The sequence below is a fragment of the Neophocaena asiaeorientalis genome, unplaced genomic scaffold, assembly GCF_003031525.2.
Source record: "Neophocaena asiaeorientalis asiaeorientalis breed wild unplaced genomic scaffold, Neophocaena_asiaeorientalis_V1.1 scaffold249, whole genome shotgun sequence".
NCBI lineage: Eukaryota > Metazoa > Chordata > Mammalia > Artiodactyla > Phocoenidae > Neophocaena > Neophocaena asiaeorientalis.
In genome coordinates this window covers 4,438,027-4,458,137 of record NW_020172625.1, presented here as the reverse complement: position 1 = coordinate 4,458,137, position 20,111 = coordinate 4,438,027, and the positions used below count along the sequence as shown (strand labels likewise).

Below are 20,111 nucleotides of genomic sequence, written 5' to 3'. Positions count from 1 at the left end.
AACCACTAGCATTCATTGGGACCTTTGCACCCCCTTAAGATGGATTCAGATCCCCAATAAATGGACTGTAGAAGCGTAAAGCCCTCCCCCAAGAATTCTAAGAATTCCAGTGGGTTTTCCTTCTCATGGCACCTCTAAATTCAGATTCCTGATTCCATTTAATTTCCCCGGTTTGTGATTCATTTCACTGTCCTGCTCTAGTCACCCCATAGCAAACCACGTCGACCCAGACATAAAAACCATTTCCCTCCCATGAGCAAACCATGGCCTCCTGCAGAAGGGCCTGGCTATCTCCTTGGTTGTCTTGACTCTTGTTTAATCCTTCTGATTAAACTTCTATCCCAAGTAGCTTAGCAAGATATTTTCCTAAATACAGACAGTTCTCTCCTTTAAAGGAACTCTGGAACCAGCTATTAAGATAATTTTACACCTGCGTTATCTAACAGAAGCGAACATGACAGTCATGAGCCACCAGTGCTTCAGCCAAGGGCCGGCACATATCTTCTGTAAAGTAAATAAATACTAGATAGTAAATACTTTCTAACTCTATTGCAACCACTCCGATGCTATAACATGAAAGCATTCATACACAATATGCAAACAAAAGGGGCCTGACTGGATTTGGTCCCCGAGTGGGCCATAGTTTGCCAACTCCTCCAAGACTCAGCTTCAGAATCTTAGACTTTCGGGGAGCTTAGCAACCGTATTATCCAACCTGCAGAAATCAGCACCCAGAAAGTAGCGTGACGCTTACGCGAGTTCACGAGACAGGTAAGCCAGGGTTAAAACTTCGAATTAGAAACAGGTAGCCCAGTTCCCAGGCCAGCCTATATCATCACTAGGCTATTTCCAGAAGGTTCTAAGGATCCCTGCTTACATGGCAGAACCTCTTCTAGAAATTCCCCACTATAACTTTGGCACATGCATTAGTCGTAGTATGTGTGAGACACAGTGGTATCGTCTTGCGGCACCTCGAGGAGGACGACCAAAGATGAAAGTATGACTAAAGATGCGGGTGAGGGGCTTCCCTGGTGGCGCAGTGGTTGAGAGTCCGCCTGCCGATGCAGGGGACACGGGTTCGTGCCCCAGTCCGGGAGGATCCCACATGCCGCGGAGCGGCTGGGCCCGCGCTTCCAGAGCCTGTGCTCCGCAATGGGAGAGGCCACAACGGTGAGAGGCCTGCGTACCGCAAAAAAAACAAACAAACAAACAAAAAGATGTGGGTGAGGCTGACTCTACCACCAAGGGGCAGACTTCTTGAAAACCAGAGTAAAGCCTAGAATAGATTAGGAAGGAAAACAAGGCACAAAGTTCAAAGGACATAATCTTATTTAGTTTAAATAAAGTTAAAGGTGACATAAATCCTCATATACCCAGAGGAATGTTTCCAAAGGAGCAATTGTTTTCCGTCTCCTTTTAGAATGAAAAGAGCAGAACTGGAGTATAGGCCAGAGGAAGTCACAGAATTGTCTTAATAATTGGATCTGGGAGTTGGCATCTTTCAGGGAGGGACAGGAGGGAGGGAAATAGACTGAGTCAGTGATTCTCAGTGTCCTTTCTGTCTCATTAAATCCCCTGAAAGCTGTAGGAAAGAGTCCTTCTCTGAGCCAACAGGGACACATTGAATCATTGTATTTAATGAGAGCAGGACTGTTTCTTTAAGAGGGTGGTGAAGTGCAGAACACAAAGTGGATACTGTATTGGAAAAAAATAATTGTCCAGATTTCAAAGGAGCTTCCCAAACGACACTCCCTCACATTGGCAGGCATTTGGAGTAACTCATGAAAAACCCACCACGCGTGGTTGGAAGCTTGCAGCCCCTTCCAAATGTGTGTGTGGACGTGCTTGACGCCTTTACCTCGGTAGTGGCCAGGAGTTTCTTCCCGTAGGTCATTCTTGATCAGCAATTTGAAGACCCCATAGCTTGGGCTTATTCCTCCTTGAAAGTCAGGGCCAAGTTTTTATGAGAGCTCTTATCTTACTAGCTTTGAGAGAGATAAATCCTAGCGTACGTCTTGTTACTAATTAAAAATGGTACAATCTATTCAAATATCATTTCTTGACAGTATATTTCATGAAACTATCCCACAAGTATTTGTCTCAAGCCACAACTTTTCCAAAGCTTTTGGTTTTTCAAATGATGAACTCTTGATGATGTTGAATTTTTATTATTATAATTCTTTTCCAGACGATCCAGGAACCTGCACATCATGCACTATGGGGTATTACATGTAAGTCTGGTGTTTTTGGTTTTTTTTTTTCATGACACTAACTCTTTCTGCAGTTTAAGCATTACTGACTTAATCCTAAATCCAGTGATTAAAGCAAAGAGACCCAGCAGCCTGAAGCAACTCTCCCCTGTCAGGCTATTAATGAACAATTCTTGCATTTAGCAATAAGAGTGCAGCTGTTTTCTTGCCTTGAAAGGAGGTCCTCTCTTTCTTGGTCCTGGAAGTCACCCAGCCTGACACTGGTGTCTAGGAATCTTGCCATGGGCTACCAAGATTCAGACCTTGCTGTTTATGGACAGACTTTAATAATATACCTGACCCCAAGCAAGCTGTTTCCAAATGTCTGCACGGAGACCTCGTCCTTAAAGGGAGTCAGACAGTCCAGGATGAAGCCAGGTGTTTCGTTAGGTCTTTTTTTTATTATTATTTTTATTTATTTATTTACTTTTGGCTGCGTTGGGTCTTTGTTGATGCGCATGGGCTTTCTCTAGTTGCAGCGAGTGGGGGCTACTCTTCGGTGCGGTGTGCGGGCTTCTCATAGCAGTGGCTTCTCTTGTTGTGGAGCATGGGCTCTGAGCTCTCGGGCTCAGTAGTTGTGGCACGCAGGCTCAGTAGTTGTGGCTCGTGGGCTCTAGAGCGCAGGCTCAGTAGTTGTGGTGCATGGTGTTAGTTGTTCCACAGCATGTGGGATCTTCCCGGACCAGGGCTCAAACCCGTGTCCCCTGCATTGGCAGGGGGATTCTTAACCACTGCGCCACCAGGGAAGTCCGTTTCGTTAGTTCTTAATTCTCCCATGAGTAATGAGAGACACGGACCACTAGGTTAAGTGAAATGCAGATAACCATCACCCCCAAAGTTCTCTGTTAAAAATCTACAAATCAAAGATGGTATGTCTCGGGCTTCCCTGGTGGCGCAGTGGTTGAGGGTCCACCTGCCGATGCGGGGGACGCGGATTCGTGCCCCGGTCCGGGAAGATCCCACATGCCGCGGAGCAACTGGGCCCGTGAGCCACAACTACTGAGCCTGCGCGTCCGGAGCCTGTGCTCCGCAACGAGAGAGGCCACTACAGTGAGAGGCCCGCGCACCACGGTGAAGAGTGGCCCCCGCTCGCCGCAACTAGAGAAAGCCCACGGGCAGAAACGAAGACCCAATGCAGCCAAAAATTAATTAATTATTTAATTAATTAATTTTTTTAAAAAAAGACTATAACTTCAAAAGAAATGATGTGTAGATACATACAAGGAGATTAAATTATGGTGGTAAAGAGAAATATGTCAACACAGCTCATGGAAGAAACTCCATCTTCTCCCCCCAGGTTCAAACACCAGTGTTATAAAACCTGTCCTGAGAAGACCTACAGGGAAGAATCTGAATGCAAAGCATGTGATGCCAACTGTGGCAACTGCGACCAGTATGAATGCTACTGGTGTGAAGAGGGCTTCTTCCTCTTGGGTAAGCTCAAAAACGGCATTGTGCAAAGTGACAGCAAGGCTCCAGGGCTCCACCCAGAAATGCGAGAGCTCCCCTGATCAGTTCTAGAGTCCTCCTGTGCCTCTTGTCCAAGGAGGAATTTTAATTTTGTTTGAAAATAAACATTAGCCAGGACTCTTTCTTTCTGCTTTTATTATTGAAGCACAGCTCCTATTTCAGTAATTAATCTCAAGTGTCTCTAAGCTGATGGAAAGGAGAGTGAATGGAGGGGAGGGAGAGGTGCTGAAGAGAAATGCTTTGGAGTTGAAGTCACCTGGAATATTTAGAACGTAACTCCTTCCTTGACACTTCATCCGCGTTATATATTCCTTGCACTGTAAAAGTTAAATAAGATCTTTTGTCTTCGATTTTGGTCAATTCATTGACTTTGATGGAAATGAATAGTTAGGAAAGATAAATACTGTGAGCCTTCCAGTTGAAGAGAATAGTTCAGGTTCTTGAATGTTTGTGGGAGAGAGAGTGGCGCAGACAGCCCACAGCGACCTTCAGAGATTCTGTATGTAGAGATCATTTTATTTGCAGTCTTTCAAGGCCTTGACGACATGAAAGCTTTTATTCTATGCTCCTAACCCTCTGAGCTGATAGCCAACTTTAATTTTCAGTCCTCTTTCAGAGGACTTAAAGCGTTGGATTTATTAAGACACGATTCTTGGTTGAAATAAGCAGATGCCATCATGGTTTCTTTAAAAACTAAAAAATGTTCCTCAGCCTCCCTTCGGCCTGTTTAGAACTTGGCCCTGCGTAGAGCACCAGGCTCAGCCAGCCAGGGTTGCGCTTCATGCCTCCATTCTGTGTTCTCATGTAGGCGGCAGTTGCGTGAGGAACTGTGGCCCTGGCTTCTACGGTGACCCAGAGATGGGAGAATGTGAGCCCTGCCACCGAGCCTGCAAAACCTGCACCGGTGTTGGCCGCAACCAGTGTAGCAGCTGCGGAGAAGGGTTGCAGCTGCTGCATGGGACATGTGTGCATCTGGCCCAGACCCAGGTGGAAGGCAGATTCTGGAATGGTACGGACCTCCCAAGAGAGATTGCAGGTGTCTAGCTGACTCCTCTGCCGCCCCCCCACCCCCAAACCCCTGCTTTCGGGATACCCAAGAGATGAAGGTTTCCAGTAAAAGAAAAGCCTGGAGTCCCAGAGCCCCTGTGATGCTCATTGCGGGAGAGGATAAGAGGCTATGGCTGGCATTTGGCGAGGAGGGAAAACCCAAAGGGCCACTGATGAGTGATCTGACCATTTGAGTTTCCACCTGGGTGGAGTAGACCGCAGAGCACGTAAAGAGCGTCAGAGAGAGAAATGACTACCATTTTCTCAAAGATTTCAGAATAGCTTCTATCACATTCACTTATCTCTTTATTAGAAAAGAGATAAAAGAAAACTACCAGTGGGATAGCTTGTCCAGTTAGACAAGGAAGGATCACTCTAAATTATGGGAACTTCAGCTGAAATGACTGATCTTTCTGGCTGGATTATTAGAACTTGCCATCATTCAAGCTTACCTTTTAAAAGTTGCCCCTCTAGTTGCAGATGGGGAAAGTGGGGAGCTTGAGAAGGAGCGGGAGGGAGGAAAAGTGTGGGAGCTTGGAATCTAACAGTAAAGGCCTGTATGTATTCATTCCCACCTGAGTCTTCAGAATTGGCCTCCAGACCCTAAAGCCTTGGTCACAGGCTTCCTGGCAAGGTATGACAACCTTGCAGTGACCTCTCCATGTCTGAGGTGGTTAAAAAACAAAATCCTCCTCCTGCTGGAAAAATCTGACTCACATTCTATGCAGAGACGTTCATGAAAACAAGAGATGCTCTCCGTTTTGATTTCGAGGCGAGGATTTGTTTAAAAAGGTCATTCCAGTGCAGAAGCAACAGCGGCTGAAAGCAGGTCTGCTTGGGATGATTTTTCTAAGAGCTGGAGGGAAGGATAGATCTGGGGCAAGAGAAAAGCCTCTTGCTGGGTTTCAGAGGAAGGATGTCCACAGCTGCTGTCTACTTCGACAGTGTCGCATATGTGACTTAAAGGAAGAGCAGCTCGGAGACCATCACAAACCCAGCAGCCAAAGGCCACGGAGAACACTGGCCGATTTCAGAGACACAGCTAGGAAGAAAATCATTCACTCCAGACAGGGATATCTTCCGTGAATTAAAGCTGAACCAAAATGCTGAAAACGAGTTTGTCTGGCATTCAGGCATTTAAGAGGCGGTGCAAGCCAAGAGAAAAATAGTCTGGTGGTGTGTTTCTAGCTCAGAACATCTGTATTTTATCTGGCGTCCAGATGATGAAAAGGTTCAGGGAGCCAAGAGTCAGAGCAGATTGATTCCCCAAATGATTACACGTCCCTTTCAACTGGGCTACGCACTTCGCAAGCAGAAATCAGGTCAGATTGCCCCCGCCCCCCTTTGTCGAAGCATCACACCTACCCCTCTGCGTGTTCTACTACCAAAACGTAATGTTTTTGAAGAGAGGAAGGAATTAGTCCACTTGGGGATTTAGTACTAAGGGATTCAGGAAGCAGATGAGAATATTTCTCATGGCTGGACAAAAGCAACAAACTCAATGACATGGCTGCACTTTCCCATATCTGTGACCTGGGAAATAAGACATGCAGACTCTGAACAATGAGAAAAACTTAGCTGAGCCAGGTAAGACCAGAGCTCAGCTTCCCCAGCATAGTTTAGGTACCACTGAAATGGACAGTAAATGAGAAATGTACTTCACAAGGCCCTGAGAGTATTTGAGCCAATGCCTACATTTTTCTCCTGACTTCGTTTCCTTAAAAAACAGGGCTGAGGTTGTAATAGGAGAGCAGAGGGTTCCAGAGAACAAGCACTAATTAACCGCACCTCTCAGATGATGGAAAGCAGATTGCAGTCATCCTGGGTCAACTCAGAGGGAGCCCAGACAAATCAGAGTGTTTATGAGAGAATGGAGCTACCTAGGTGGTACCAGCGAAGTGTTGCGTTGTTTCTGTTGTTTTAAACACAGATTCAGATCCAGGTAGGACAGAGAAGATGGGACAAACTTTAGCCCATTTCTTCACCCACACGACTGCCAGTGGAAACAATAAGCTTGTGCTTGCATCTGAAGACTGTGACCACGCCCACTGTCTATGTCACCATGTGTTGGGGAAATGCCCTTGAAATAAAAATCCAACTAGAGTCCACTGAACTCCTCTTTTAATAAGGTGGCTACTCATGAGAGTGGTGAGGTTGACAGGTCATCACCCTTTGTCAATTACCAGCTGAGCCTGGGAATGCCTCCTATCCTGGTCCAAGGATGGAGATTTTCCTATACCTCATACCACAGCTGACAAATCCTCCAGCCAAAACCAAGTAATCTCCAGAGATTCCTCCTGCCACCTAAAAGTCACTGCACAAAAGTATAGATCGGGCTTCCCTGGTGGCGCAGTGGTTGGGAGTCCACCTGCCGATGCAGGGGACATGGGTTCGTGCCCCAGTCCAGGAAGATCCCACATGCCACGGAGTGGCTGGGCCCGTGAGCCATGGCCGCTGAGCCTGCGCGTCCGGAGGGAGAGGCCACAACAGTGAGAGGCCCGCGTACAGCAAAAAAAAAAAAAAAAAAAAAAAAAAAAAAAAAGTATAGATCATCCCCAGATTCCCTGTCCCGGTCACTAACTAATATATTGTGAAGATTACTTAGGCCAATGTCCGTTGGTGAAAATGTTCAGGGGTGGCAGGCCACGGGCTTTGAAAGAAGATGGTGGCTTCAGCTGGTTTCCTGAAACCATTGTTGGGAATGGAAACAGTGTACCCTATTACTGTTAAATCATTTGGGTTTTCTTAAGTGGTTTTCTCCCTGGTAGTGCTGGAAAGTCTTCGGAATAATTCCTGCACATTTCCCCTACCCACCTATTTCCCTCATTAAAACCATGTTTGTAGCAGGCTCTAATTACATATTCTGATGGGTAGTCTAATCTACAAAGCACAGACATGGTAAATTAACTTTTTATCTTTGACCACATCCTAACAATTTATCACTAGCCTGTCTTTCGATCTTAATTCCTATGCTCTGAGAAAGACTGAAATCCCAGAGTCAGTTACAAACACTGGAAGCCACTCATGTGTGAAAAAAAATTCTCAGTAGTGGGGAGATATGTTGCTTCATAGTAACTGAACTTTAGAGAATTTTAAAGAAACCATGAGAATCTGGTTTTTTTAGAAGGACTTTGTAGATGTGTACAGTTGCTTCACTTAACTTACAAATGAGAACATGATTTTTACTTAATTAACCAATCACAACTCAGAGTGCAGAAAATACATGTTTCTGGGTCGCTAAGTAAACTTTTGGCCTAGTGGTATGAAGGAGCCACATGTATCTCCTTACACTGAGTATTAAACATCCAGGAATTTTATGAGTGGACCATTAAACCATTGCAACTTAAAATCAGCTATGGTGGGAATATTTACACCACAGCAATTGGTAAACAGGATGACTCAAGTTTTTGTTGTTGTTTCGTGTTCCAAAGAGCCATGTTACCAGTACATCACTGCTTTGACCTCTACCAAACTATTTTAAATTAAAGTGAATTACTAAAACATCTCTCTAGTGAACGTAGGCTTTAGAATTCGGCATACCTGAATTCAAATCCTGGCTCTGTTCTTTACTATCTCCATAATCTGGAGCAAGATATTCATCCTCTCCGAGCCTCAGTTTCCTCACCTATAAAATGAGAACATGAAACGGCCTCATACAAGGTCCTTTGGAGAACTGAATGAAAGAATACATATAAAGCCTCCAGCACATATGATGCAATAAAAGTTAATCTATTCTCTAACCCTTTAACCTAATCCAGGTTTAACCCATGAAACACTAGTTCACTTTCAAAACTGCCTCCTTGAGCTCATGAAAGAAAGCAATTTGGGGGCCTAAGGAGTAATACAGGTCTGGGAAAAATAGTCCCAGAAAGAAGGGCAAATGATGGTCAGTTGGGATGCCTAATAGCCAAGTTGAGTCCTGACTTAACCAAGAATGTGTACAAAGATGATAACAGCAGTTTTATTTATGATAACAAAAAAAAGGAGAGAGCAATCTAAAAATGTAACGAGAAAAAAATTAAGGAAATTATGGTTCATGCAAATACACAAACCATTAAAAATGTTTACAAAGAATCTTCATGGCAAGAGAAAATGCCTATAAGATGTATAATATTAAATGAAAAATGTAGGGTTGGTATTATATATGCAGAAGATGTAAATGATTACATATATATGCACGTATGTAATGATACTCACACATTCACTATAAAGATGGGAAATCTATATGCCGAAGTATACACAGTAGACATTTCTGGGTGGTAAGATCATGGGCAAACTTTATGTTCTTCTTTATCTTGTTTGCATTAAAAAAATAAAACACTTTATTTTTTTTAATAAAAAAAGAACCTGTGCCCACTGCAAGCCCATCTTTGGTGAAGAGCCCGCTGCAGGAGCGACGAAGGTGGAAGTTTCAAATCAAAAGAGGTAACAGGGAAATAGGGAGGAGAAGACAATCAAATATGAGGAGAGTCTCTGTGATGTAGAAACCAACCCGAGAAGCCGGGCAGTGAGGAACAAGCAGGCATGCAGAAGTCGTGAGAGAAACAGAGAGAGGAGGAAAACACAACACAAAATATAAGCGGGCACCCAAAGGGAAAGACTGGGAGGAATCTCATCATTGGAGACTTCTAGAACATACAAGGACATTCCTGAGGTGCTAAGTGCTTATGCTTGGGAGAGGCTATCAAGAAAAGCTTCTGTCCTTGCAAATCTTTAAGAAAAGCACCATTTGCCTTCCCAGTCACTGCAGCCTTGTTTGAAATAGCAAAGATTGGAAAAAACTAAACGGCTACCAATAAGAGTAGAAAAATGAAGCGTGACACATCCACACAATGGAATACTATGGAGCTATCAAAAAGAATGAGGAGGTTCTTTATGTACTGATAAAGAATGGTCTCCAGAATACTGAGTTATAAAAAAAAAAAAAAAAAAAAAGGCAACATGATAAACATTGTGAACAGATAAAGTTTGTATAAGAAGGTTGGAGGGGGATGGGGAGAGAGGGGAGAGACTTCACGGTATGTGCCTTTTCTGCATTTTGAACCATGTATTGCTTATTTGATTTTAAAAATTTTAAATAAGAACCCCTGTTTTATAGGATTGAGTTATAGTCATTTTTGAAGGATGGACACTACATTTTCTTGGTCAAGGTGATCTTTTTTTTTGAGGTGGCGGAGGTCTTGTTCAGTCTAGAATTTCTGGAGTAGCAAAAAGAGAAACCATGATCAAGGTCAAATTTTACTTGTTGACATTAAGTCTCTAATCTTTCGTGATAGAAGAGCTCTGGCTGGAGATGACTTTATCCATTTGCTGAAGCCTGATTGCTAACTGTGTGTGCAGAGTACCCTCTAGTGGAGGAATGGGGACATTACAGAATTTTATACCAAGTATATTGGAGTAAAATATCCAACTGCCAGAATGTGAGATACGTATGTGTAATTACAAATGCATGTATATGTGTAAATATATACATTATATATATTTAAATATGATAAAATTAATGAAAACGTTTATCTTTTTGAATATAACATTTTAGCATAAAAATGATAAAAGTCAAAACAAAATCAACCCATGGCCTTGATATATAATAACGAATTTCCAGGCGCTCAAGATGTAATGAATATTATTTTGTTATTATTCTTTGAATAACTGCTCTCAGAAAGTAAGCATCTTTTTTCCCCCAGCTTAAATGAGATATAATTGACATACAATATTGTGTAGGTTTACCGTGTGTAACATGATTTGATATATGTGTTCGCTGCAAAGTGATTACCCCAATAAGGTCAGCGAACACATTCATCATCATCACTTTCGTGAAAATCTTGGGACTAGCATTGCTCTGCACTGGCTAACTGAACTCCTAACAAATCCCCCAGGGAGAGTACATCAGTCAGTGGTCTACTGGAAAACCAGTACAAAATTTTCTCTCCAAACTAGGAAGCAGCTGCCACGCAGCATGGCAGGACCGACAGTCATTTATATCCATGTATCCACAGCTATCTACCTTCCTACCTACCTACCTAGTTTTCTCTGTAGCAAGGCTCCTCAGTTTATTAACCATGAGGGCCATCAGAGAAACCAAGCAATGCCTCCTGGTGCCACTCCAAGTATGGAACGAAAGAGAATGGGAAATAAAACAGAAGCCTGAGAGTTGGGGTGGAATGGTAACAAATGAGGAAATCGGGAGAGAGGAGAAAGGAAGAAAGAGGATCCACCATTTACTGAGCCACTCCATGCATGCTTGACATGTTAACTCACTCTGGCTTCACAGGAGTCCTGTAAGGGAAGAATCATTTGCTCTCATTTTAGAGACGTGGAAATTAGGACTCTGAGAGTTTAGTTACTGTATCCATGGTTACCCTACCGGAAGCAGCACAGCTGGGATATGAAGGCAGGTGTGACTAGAGACTGACTCTTGGGAGGAGAAGGAAGGAAATGAAAGGCAAGAGAATAGGAAGGAAGGAAGGAAGGAAGGAAAGAAGGGAGGAAGGGAGGGAGGGAGGGGAGGGAGGGAAGGGGAATGGTAAGATGCCAACAATAACAATTAACTGAACTTCAGGGTCATTCATATGACACATTCTGAGCTAGAACTTCTTTTTCTAATTTTCCCCCGTGTGAGTCATGCTGATTCCTAGGCAATTACTGAAATTTAGTCAAGATCTCTATGTATATTGATTGGGTGATGTTATTGAGGCTGTTATGTATGTCTGCACAACTGCCCAGTGGAGTTGCTGCCTTCCTGGAAAAGCCTGCCCAGCAAATGGTCATGCCGGAAGAGAGGGGAAACAGCTCGCATGTTTCCCAGCTTAATGGCATATTAACCTGGAATGGCCTGCCCACCACCTGACCAGCCAGAAAGCTCTCGGGTGCCTCTGCTATATTGATGTTTAACATTGGGGACAAATTTAAGAGGAGACCAATTTAGGCTGCATCCCACAGTGGCTACTCTGAAGAACACAGAGACCCAAACATTGACCAACTGTGAAATCTGGTTCCAAAGAACAACATCAAAAAAGCACAGTGAATTCTCAGTTATCATCTTGGAGTGAAGAGAAGTGGTCATCTAAGAATCCTGGGGAAATAAGTGATTACTTTTGACGCAAAAACTCCTGCATGCGTACACACAACCACACATTCCCTTACCCAACACGTTTTTTAAATATGAAAGAAGTAAAATTTGTTAATTCAAATATCCCCTTAGTATTTAAGGCTACCCTGTCTTACTAGGATAGTCTGCAAAGAAAGTCTTGATAATCAATTATCAATGACAGAGTAAGAAAAAAATAAAATAAATGAAGTCCACATGGTAGGCAGTGGGTGGTGCAAAGATTTAGCCAATGTCAACCTGAAGGGATGCTATTTGGGGTGAAAAGGGAAATGAGATTACCTATGAGATCTTTCCCAACACTGCAGGGCTCTAAGCCTGTTCAAAAGAGACAGACTTCTTGTTTCTTTCCCTACACAGACCTCTCGGGAAGATACCAGCCTTGTCATTCTTCTTGCAAAACCTGCCATGGATCTGCAACCCTGTGCACTTCATGTCCAAAAGGTAAGTGTTGCATGCGACAGAAGGAAGCAGTGGCAAAGCCAATTTGCCGTAACTCATGTACATCAGCATCTCTGTGTAAGGGGTTTGCAGGACTTGAACTAGTCCCATCACATGTTGCTATCACAGTAGCTATGCTGGAGAAACACAGGGACCTAAACACTGACCTATAATAAAAACTGGCTTTCAAGGGACCAGAACATAAAAGAAAAGAAATGTTTCTTTTCCAAAAGCACGATGAAGTTAGTGATTGATTTGGCCACAGAGTTTGTTAGGGTCTCTGGTGCCTGACCTTTCTAGAGGTTCCATTGTTATTTTAAAGTGCATTAGCTGAAACAAGAGAATTAAGGTGGAGAATCTAGGTGGGGACAGAGAGTCTACCTGCTATTTTTCTTCACTTTTGGTACTGAATTTAGGGGAGGAAAAAAAAAAAGCACAACATAACAGCTCAGCAAACTAATTGCTTCATCATCTGTAAAAACACATCAGAAATAAGTTCCCTGAATTAGGGGGACAGTTTATTAACATGGTACGTTAGGAATTAAGAATTTAAGAATCACTGTTAAAGTGATCATTATGTTGAAATGTGCAATGTTAATAGTGAGATGAGACACAAAAACAACAGAACTTAAAATGAGAGGTACGCCATGATCCTACTCCTACAGTATACAGAAGTCAACACACAAAAATTGATGGACTGTCCATTAAAGGTGGAGTTGGGTGGAAGGGTTGCTACTATGTTAGTGTCCTAACAGGATAGGCTTTGGGAAGCAGAATAGACTCCATCAAGATGTGCGTGTGTAACTGCCTCACACCAGGAAGGTCTTAATAGACAAAGTTCTTAAGACAAAGGTCTCAATAGATGCACCACCTGGGCAATGGGAAGCCCCATGGTGACCCGTAGCAGTATCAAGGAAAGTCAAAGAAACAAGCCTGTTGTCAATTTCCTTCCTAGAGCTTTAACTCATCTTGGAGGACTTAGCATCACTAATAGATATTTTGGTAATCCTGATATAAGTGTTCCCGATACTCAGGTCTTTGGAGCAGTTAAAAAAGCTGTCAGGGACTTCCCTGGTGGCGCAGTGGTTGAGAGTCCACCTGCCGATGCAGGGGGCGCAGGTTCGTGCCCCGGTCCGGGAGGATCCCACATGCCGCGGAGTGGCTGGGCCCGTGAGCCATGGGCGCTAAGCCTGCGTGTCCGGAGCCTGTGCTCCACAATGGGGGAGGCCACAACAGTGAGAGGCCCGCGTACCGCCAAAAAAAAAACAAAAGCTGTCAGGAACGTCAGTTCTCTGTGTGGATGCATGTGCTGTTCGATTAGACACACAATGACCGTCTGACCTGCCTTCTTCCCTGGGTTTCTAGGCACATATCTGTTGGCTCAGACCTGCGTCCCATCCTGTCCCCAAGGCATGTGGCCCTCAGTGAGAAGCGGCAGCTGTGAGAACTGTACAGAGGACTGTGCCTCTTGCTCTGGAGCCAATCTTTGCAAAAAGTGCCAAACGCAGCCAGACCGCCCCCTCTTCCTCCATCAAGGCAGGTGCTACACCAGGTGCCCTGAGTAAGTTTTCCTCTTCCTTTCACTTGTTACTTGTGTTCGTTCTCCTGCAGTACTTTGGGGGCAATTCCTTCCCATTCACCAAAGACCTCTTCTCTTCCTTGGTTAGAGCGCCTACATCTGCCTCCCTTCTCGACTGTCTGACATCACTGTCAGCGACAGCAGCCCTTTCCATAAGGCCAGATGCACGCTTCTCCTTTGTGACCATGAGATGTATAGATTTTTACCTTTATGAAAACATGTTTATTTTTTACCTTGTATTTATGATCAAACAGTTGTCAGGTTTTGTTTTTTTTTTCCATCACAAAAGTGAGGCTGTGATAGGCTGTGGAACACACGGACCTCTTCTTCATGTCAAAAGTGAGGTATGAATCACAGATAATAAATAAAGAGTAATACCTGCCTAGTTATTGATTGGTTCCTCATGGCTTCCTTGGTCCCCTGGTTTACAATTCCTTTACTCTTCCTATCAATGGTCCTGCCTCCAGGATTTACCTAAATGGGAAGTGGGAATAGCAAATGGAAAAGTTCATCAGGAAAATTTCAGCAACAAGCAGCAGAAATGTCAAAGAGCAGGACAGAAAATATGGGGTGTATGAATGCATACAATAAAAAGTTTGGAAATCTAGTATGGGTCATTTCAGTGGCCAACGGTTCATTAGAAACCCACAATCTTTCCATTTTGCCCTTGTACCTTCCTCAGCTTGTCCTCCCCCGAGCCCACGTTGTCTGTCCATCCCCAACTGCACCACCCCATACTGCAACAACCTGAGACAGAAAAGGGTGCCTTTCTCCTTGTTTATCTCTTTTTAAGAGGAAAGAAAACTCCCTCAGACTTCCCTTCATGTCTCATCAGCCAGAATGCATCACTAACATCTTCCTAAACTGATCGCTGGCAAGGAGAATGGAAACGTAAGGATTGATGTAGGTTGAACAAGATTTGCCCCTGAACACCCACAAAAATCACAACACCGACAGCCAGGAAGAGTGGAGAGAGGGAGGCAAGAAATGAGTTTGGGGAAGCAGCCTACAACATCTGAAGGAACTAGAAATTTTATTTGCCCGCTGCTTAAAAGAACATGATAAAAACAACACCTATTTTCTAGTGACCTGTTGGTATCTGTTACTGAGATTGATCCTGTTGCGTACAAATATGTCATGGTACTGACACTCAAAAAGCATTCAATCTGGGCTTCCCTGGTGGCGCAGTGGTTGAGAATCTGCCTGCCAATGTAGGAGACACGGGTTCGAGCCCTGGTCTGGGAAGATCCCACCTGCCGCGGAGCAACTGGGCCTGTGAGCCACAACTACTGAGCCTGCGCGTCTGGAGCCTGTGCTCCGCAACAAGAGAGGCCGCGATAGTGAGGGGCCCGCGCACCGCGATGAAGAGTGGCCCCCGCTTGCCACAACTAGAGAAAGCCCTGGCACAGAAACGAAGACCCAACACAGCCATAAATAAATAAATAAATATTTTTTTAAAAAAAGCATCCAATCTAGTATAGAAGCCAAATGTATCCAATTCAATTCTACAGATACATGTTTAGTACCTACTGGGTGTAAGAATTGATATTGGAAGCTAAGATCAAGTGAAGGAAGTCTGAGCTTACAACAGGCTTACAATCCAGTCGGGAAGGTTACATCCATCAATGTCATACTTCTCAGGTCCTTAATACACAAAGGGCTACAAGTTTCCAAGGAAGAAGAAACCATTTAAAAACAGCTACTTACTGAGAGCTTGCAAAATCTAGGCACTGCACTAAGGGTTTCAAATGCACCCTTCTATTCATCCTAACAAGAATCTTCTTATCCAGATACAGTTGACCCTTGAACAACACAGGTTTGAACTGTGAGGTTCCACTTACACGCAGATGTTTTTTTCAGTAAATACGGTACTATACAATCCATGGTTGATTGAATCCACAGATGCAGAACCATGGATATAAAGGGCCAACTATGGGAATTGAGCATCCATGGATTTTGGTATTCATGTCTGGTCCTGGAACCAATCTCCTGCAGTTACTGAGGGACACTATATCATTATTTCCCCCCATTTTATGGGTGAGGAAAGGGGTAGCATGCCCGATATCACACTGCTAACACATGGCATGGTCAGGATTCCAACCCAAATCTCTGTAGCACTGACGTCATGTGCTTAACCATTGCACTATGCCACATTTTCATCCAACTGGGGCTTCTTTTTTCTTTCTTTATAACAGCTTTATTGACATAGAATTCACATACCACACCATTCACCCACATAAAGTGTACAATGCAATGGTTTTTAGTATAGTCATAGAGTTGTGAAACCATCACCACAATTGATTTTAAAATACTTCCATCACCCTCCAAAGAAAACTCTATACCCTTTTAGCAGTTACTCTCAATTTCCCACAGCCCTAAGCAACCACTAATTTACTTTCTGTCTCTATAGATTTGCCTATTCTTGAACATTTTATATAAATAATACAGAATGTGACCTTTTGTGACTGACTTCTTTTATCCAGCATAATATTTTCAAGGTTCCTCCCCAGTTGGGTATTTGAGAAGAGGCTTAATGGTGAAAGGGTCAGGGTAAGAGAACCCAGCACAGCAGGGAGAAAGGAGTATGAGGGGAGACTGAGCCAGGGAATACCCAGCTCTCCTTCCCCAGCCACCATGCTTCAGCCTCAGCAAAGTTAGCAAAGATATTCTACAACAAAGGTGAAGGTTCAGAAATCTACTTACCAAAGTCAATCATTGCCTCCTTATTAACCTTTGTCACGGTGGGACTGAACTGGGTGTCATTATCATCACCTTACTTATCTAATCATTACCACCATTTTCCTACTATCTCTTGGATTCTTCAAATGTTCCAGGAATTGAAAATGCATTAAAGTGAGGCAGAAAGAGATGCATTTTGCTTTCATCCAATTAGTTGACCATTCCACACTTTTTTTCTCCAAATCTGGGTTGAGCCACTCAGATTTGGAGGAATAAAAAGAAGCAATGGGACCCTATGCAGATACATGGCAGCCAAGATATTTTCTTTTTTTTAAGCAATAGGGAAGCTAGTAACATGCCCTGAAAATCCTGCAGACTATGGAATCACAGGTATGTGCTTTCCTGTCTTAAATAGGGTGGTCTTATTACTGTGGAGTCCTCCGTCTTTATGTTTACAAAACAACAGGGGAGATAAAGTCTGAGGAACATATAATACCCAGCTTGGCTTGGCAGCTTTGTTTCTCTTTCTGCAAAATTGCCCTTTGGGGTGCGATCCATCCTAAAATAGCAATAAGATTTATAACAGAAACACAACCTTCAAAGAAATGATATCCAGGTATTCAGAATTATTTATAAATCGGCATTAGTGGCCGATTTACTGCTTTTTCAAATATGGTATATGTTCATCAAATTAAAAAGTTCGAGAGGTAACATACATCATTACAGTAATTGTTTAAAAGGTAATGCAAAACTTAAAGTGTGCTCAAATCCACCACATATGAACAGATTTGAAGCTCTGGTGGAAGAAAAAATGGTCTTCCTTTAAGCGTTGGCTGTCACTGCCTTAGGTGTTTGTAAAATATACATAAAGTTCCAGAACCACACAGCTTTTGAATTACATATATTTATCTGGACTGAAAGACTTCAACGTAAAGTACTTCGAATTTAACAGTTTAATACATGTGGCCATTTCTTCTCAAAAAAAAAATTGTCTTCTTAAATAAAAATAACAGTGAAATAAAGTATTAACTAAAAAGTCTTGTAAGTGCAGGGAGTAGACAGGAAGACTAATTACTGGCCAGATCTATGCGGAGAAGGCTGCTTTCAGCAAAGTGGCTCTCTGAAAAACACCTTCTCATGTTGCCTTCTAGCTGCCTCCCATCTGACAAGTTTCTGAGATTCCTGTATTTTTGAATTAGTAGTCATCTTCAACAGCTTTGTTTTCTTTTTTTGCTTGAATCTATTCCTTTCATTGCAGCATCTCCTCCGACATCCACTGACTCCCTTATGAGAAGAATCTGAGAAAGCTTTCTTCATGCTGCATTTCTTCAAATTCTGTACTAGAATTGCTCACCTTAAGTGCCCAGCAACTATTCTGCAGAGACCTTGACCAGGCCTAGCACTGAAATTTCCCCAGAAGCCAGGTGATCACATAGCCCAAAGCCCCCAGCCACTAAACACAGGTTGGTCTTTCCTGCATGGCCAATCCCCACCCTAAAACTACAGACTATGATTGGTCCCACCTTGCGTTATTTTGTTAGCATAAATTCTAAGGTGGTCAGAGGAGCATATGACATTCCGACCACTTGGTGAATTCCAAGAATTTAAAAGTTAGCTAGGGAGAAAGGCTAGACCTCTCTTTGGAGGAGGCCAAATCCCTTGCTACACACAAAGAAATAATGAATCTACCAAATTCTCATTCAGGTAGATGGGATATGTTTAAGAATGCACTAAATTTCCTTAATTTCAAATTCAATCAAACTCTTGATGAGCATATAATACATTTCTATCCACTGTCTTGTTAAATGCAATTTTAAGAGATTGACTTGTTGGACAAAGTAGTAGTACTGTCTTTGTTCTTCAAGTGTTCTCCATCATGGTCCAAAGAAAAACTAAGGATACTAATGAGTAAGGAAGCCTGGCCTTACTTTTTATCTGGACACTATTTAGTTACCCCTCTTCTACCTAGGCTTCTTTCTTCTCCAATTTTTCTACTTAAAAGTACATTAGAAATGTGACTTTTGTTCACCCCTGTCCTATTTCTCCCTGACACATTCAGTACATTTTTGTTTACTGAATTAATATAAGAAATTAGTGACTGAAAGAATGATTAAATGGATGTGAATGAGTTAGCTGATTAATTAATGAAAACATCAACTAAAGATGCTATATAAGAAGGTTCTTTTATTGGCTTTAGGATGCAAAGAGGACTGTAGTAAATTGAGTTACTTGCTGCAATTCTTCACCCTTCCTTGTATCTATGCCCTCTGCCTGTAATGTTGTGGCACTCCCCATGAGTAGCAGAATGAACTTCCCTGACCCTTGACTTTGGTCTGGGTAATTTGGTTTGCTTTAGCCAATGGCATGTTACCAGAAGAGAATCAGAGGCTTAAAATGAAATGTGCTTGCCTGTGTTGACCTGATGAACAGACTGTCAGGTATTTCTCCAGCAATGATGGGTTTATTTGGGATCAGCAGAGAACTGCAATTCAAGGTCTGTAAACATGGTGAGCCACATGCAAGTTCCTGTACAGCAAAGGAAGGAGAACAATTTTATAGAGAGGAAAAGAAGTTGGGAGGGCTTAGTAAACAAAGAGTTTGTGGCTTTTCATTGGCTGAGTCCTTGCCAGGAAAGAAAAGGAGACTTTCTTCTTCCTCTCCGACTTTGCTATTGTCACAGGGTGTGAGAACTCCCCTTCTGGTCTCCCAACTCTATTTAATTGAGGCTTCTCATTTTTTTTTTTACATTTTCCCCTTTTGATCAAGATCACTGATCAAGAATCAGGTTTTCTAATTTCAGCAGCTTTTTGTCCCTCAACGTCAGGAAGGACTTTTCCTGGGTGTAATGTCTCATGTCAGAGGGAAACTGTACAGATTGGAAACCTAGTAAGGTCACATTCAAGTAACAAGGAGTGGCAGGAGGGAGAAATCTCCAGCACTTTTTATCTACAGTCCATATGTTATGAAGATCATAGATATTGGGGTTCATTTGAAGATGTCATCAGCAAAGGTTTGGCAACGACTTCCAACAGGTCTAGTCCAGATATCTTGGGAAAGTCATCTCATCAGATGTCATCTGCTGCAATTCTGGGAAATCTTTACTTTCAGGTCACTAGATGATGTGCAGGTCAAATCAGGGTTCAGTGCTTTCTTTATGTGTGTCCAGTGAATCCAAGAGTCTGTTCCTTGGAGTGTGGCAGCACAAGAGTTGGTTAGCAATAAGTAATAGGGACCTTTCCAGCAAGGTTAAAGAGAGTTCTTCTGGAGGTATCTTTTCCAAGAGATGAAATCTCCAGTTTGCAAGGTATGATGCTTAAGGTCTTCATCTCCCATGGCCATACTGTGAAAAGATTGCTCTACTAAAGCATGTTTACTTTTAATAGAAGCAGTTAGGCCTTTGCAATATTGGTATAAGTATCTCTCCTTTTATTGGTTGAGGGTCAAAATAACTAGAAGCCAAGTTCATTGGGCATCCTGTGACTATCTCAAATGGTGAGAGTTTATGAATTCCAAAAGGAGTGGATATGAGATTTAGAAGTAC

At 42.9% G+C, this 20,111-nt stretch overlaps 1 protein-coding gene across 1 annotated transcript in view; it reads left to right on the top strand.

Moving 5' to 3' along the window:
* PCSK5 (proprotein convertase subtilisin/kexin type 5) overlaps positions 1 to 20,111 on the top strand; it is a 442,496-nt gene that overhangs the window by 391,971 nt on the left and 30,414 nt on the right. Inside the window, exons 25-29 of the mRNA XM_024738976.1 lie at positions 2,189 to 2,231; positions 3,547 to 3,683; positions 4,528 to 4,728; positions 12,232 to 12,315; positions 13,678 to 13,873. Coding sequence (XP_024594744.1) covers positions 2,189 to 2,231; positions 3,547 to 3,683; positions 4,528 to 4,728; positions 12,232 to 12,315; positions 13,678 to 13,873 — 661 coding nt within the window. The remainder of the gene's footprint in view (positions 1 to 2,188; positions 2,232 to 3,546; positions 3,684 to 4,527; positions 4,729 to 12,231; positions 12,316 to 13,677; positions 13,874 to 20,111) is intronic.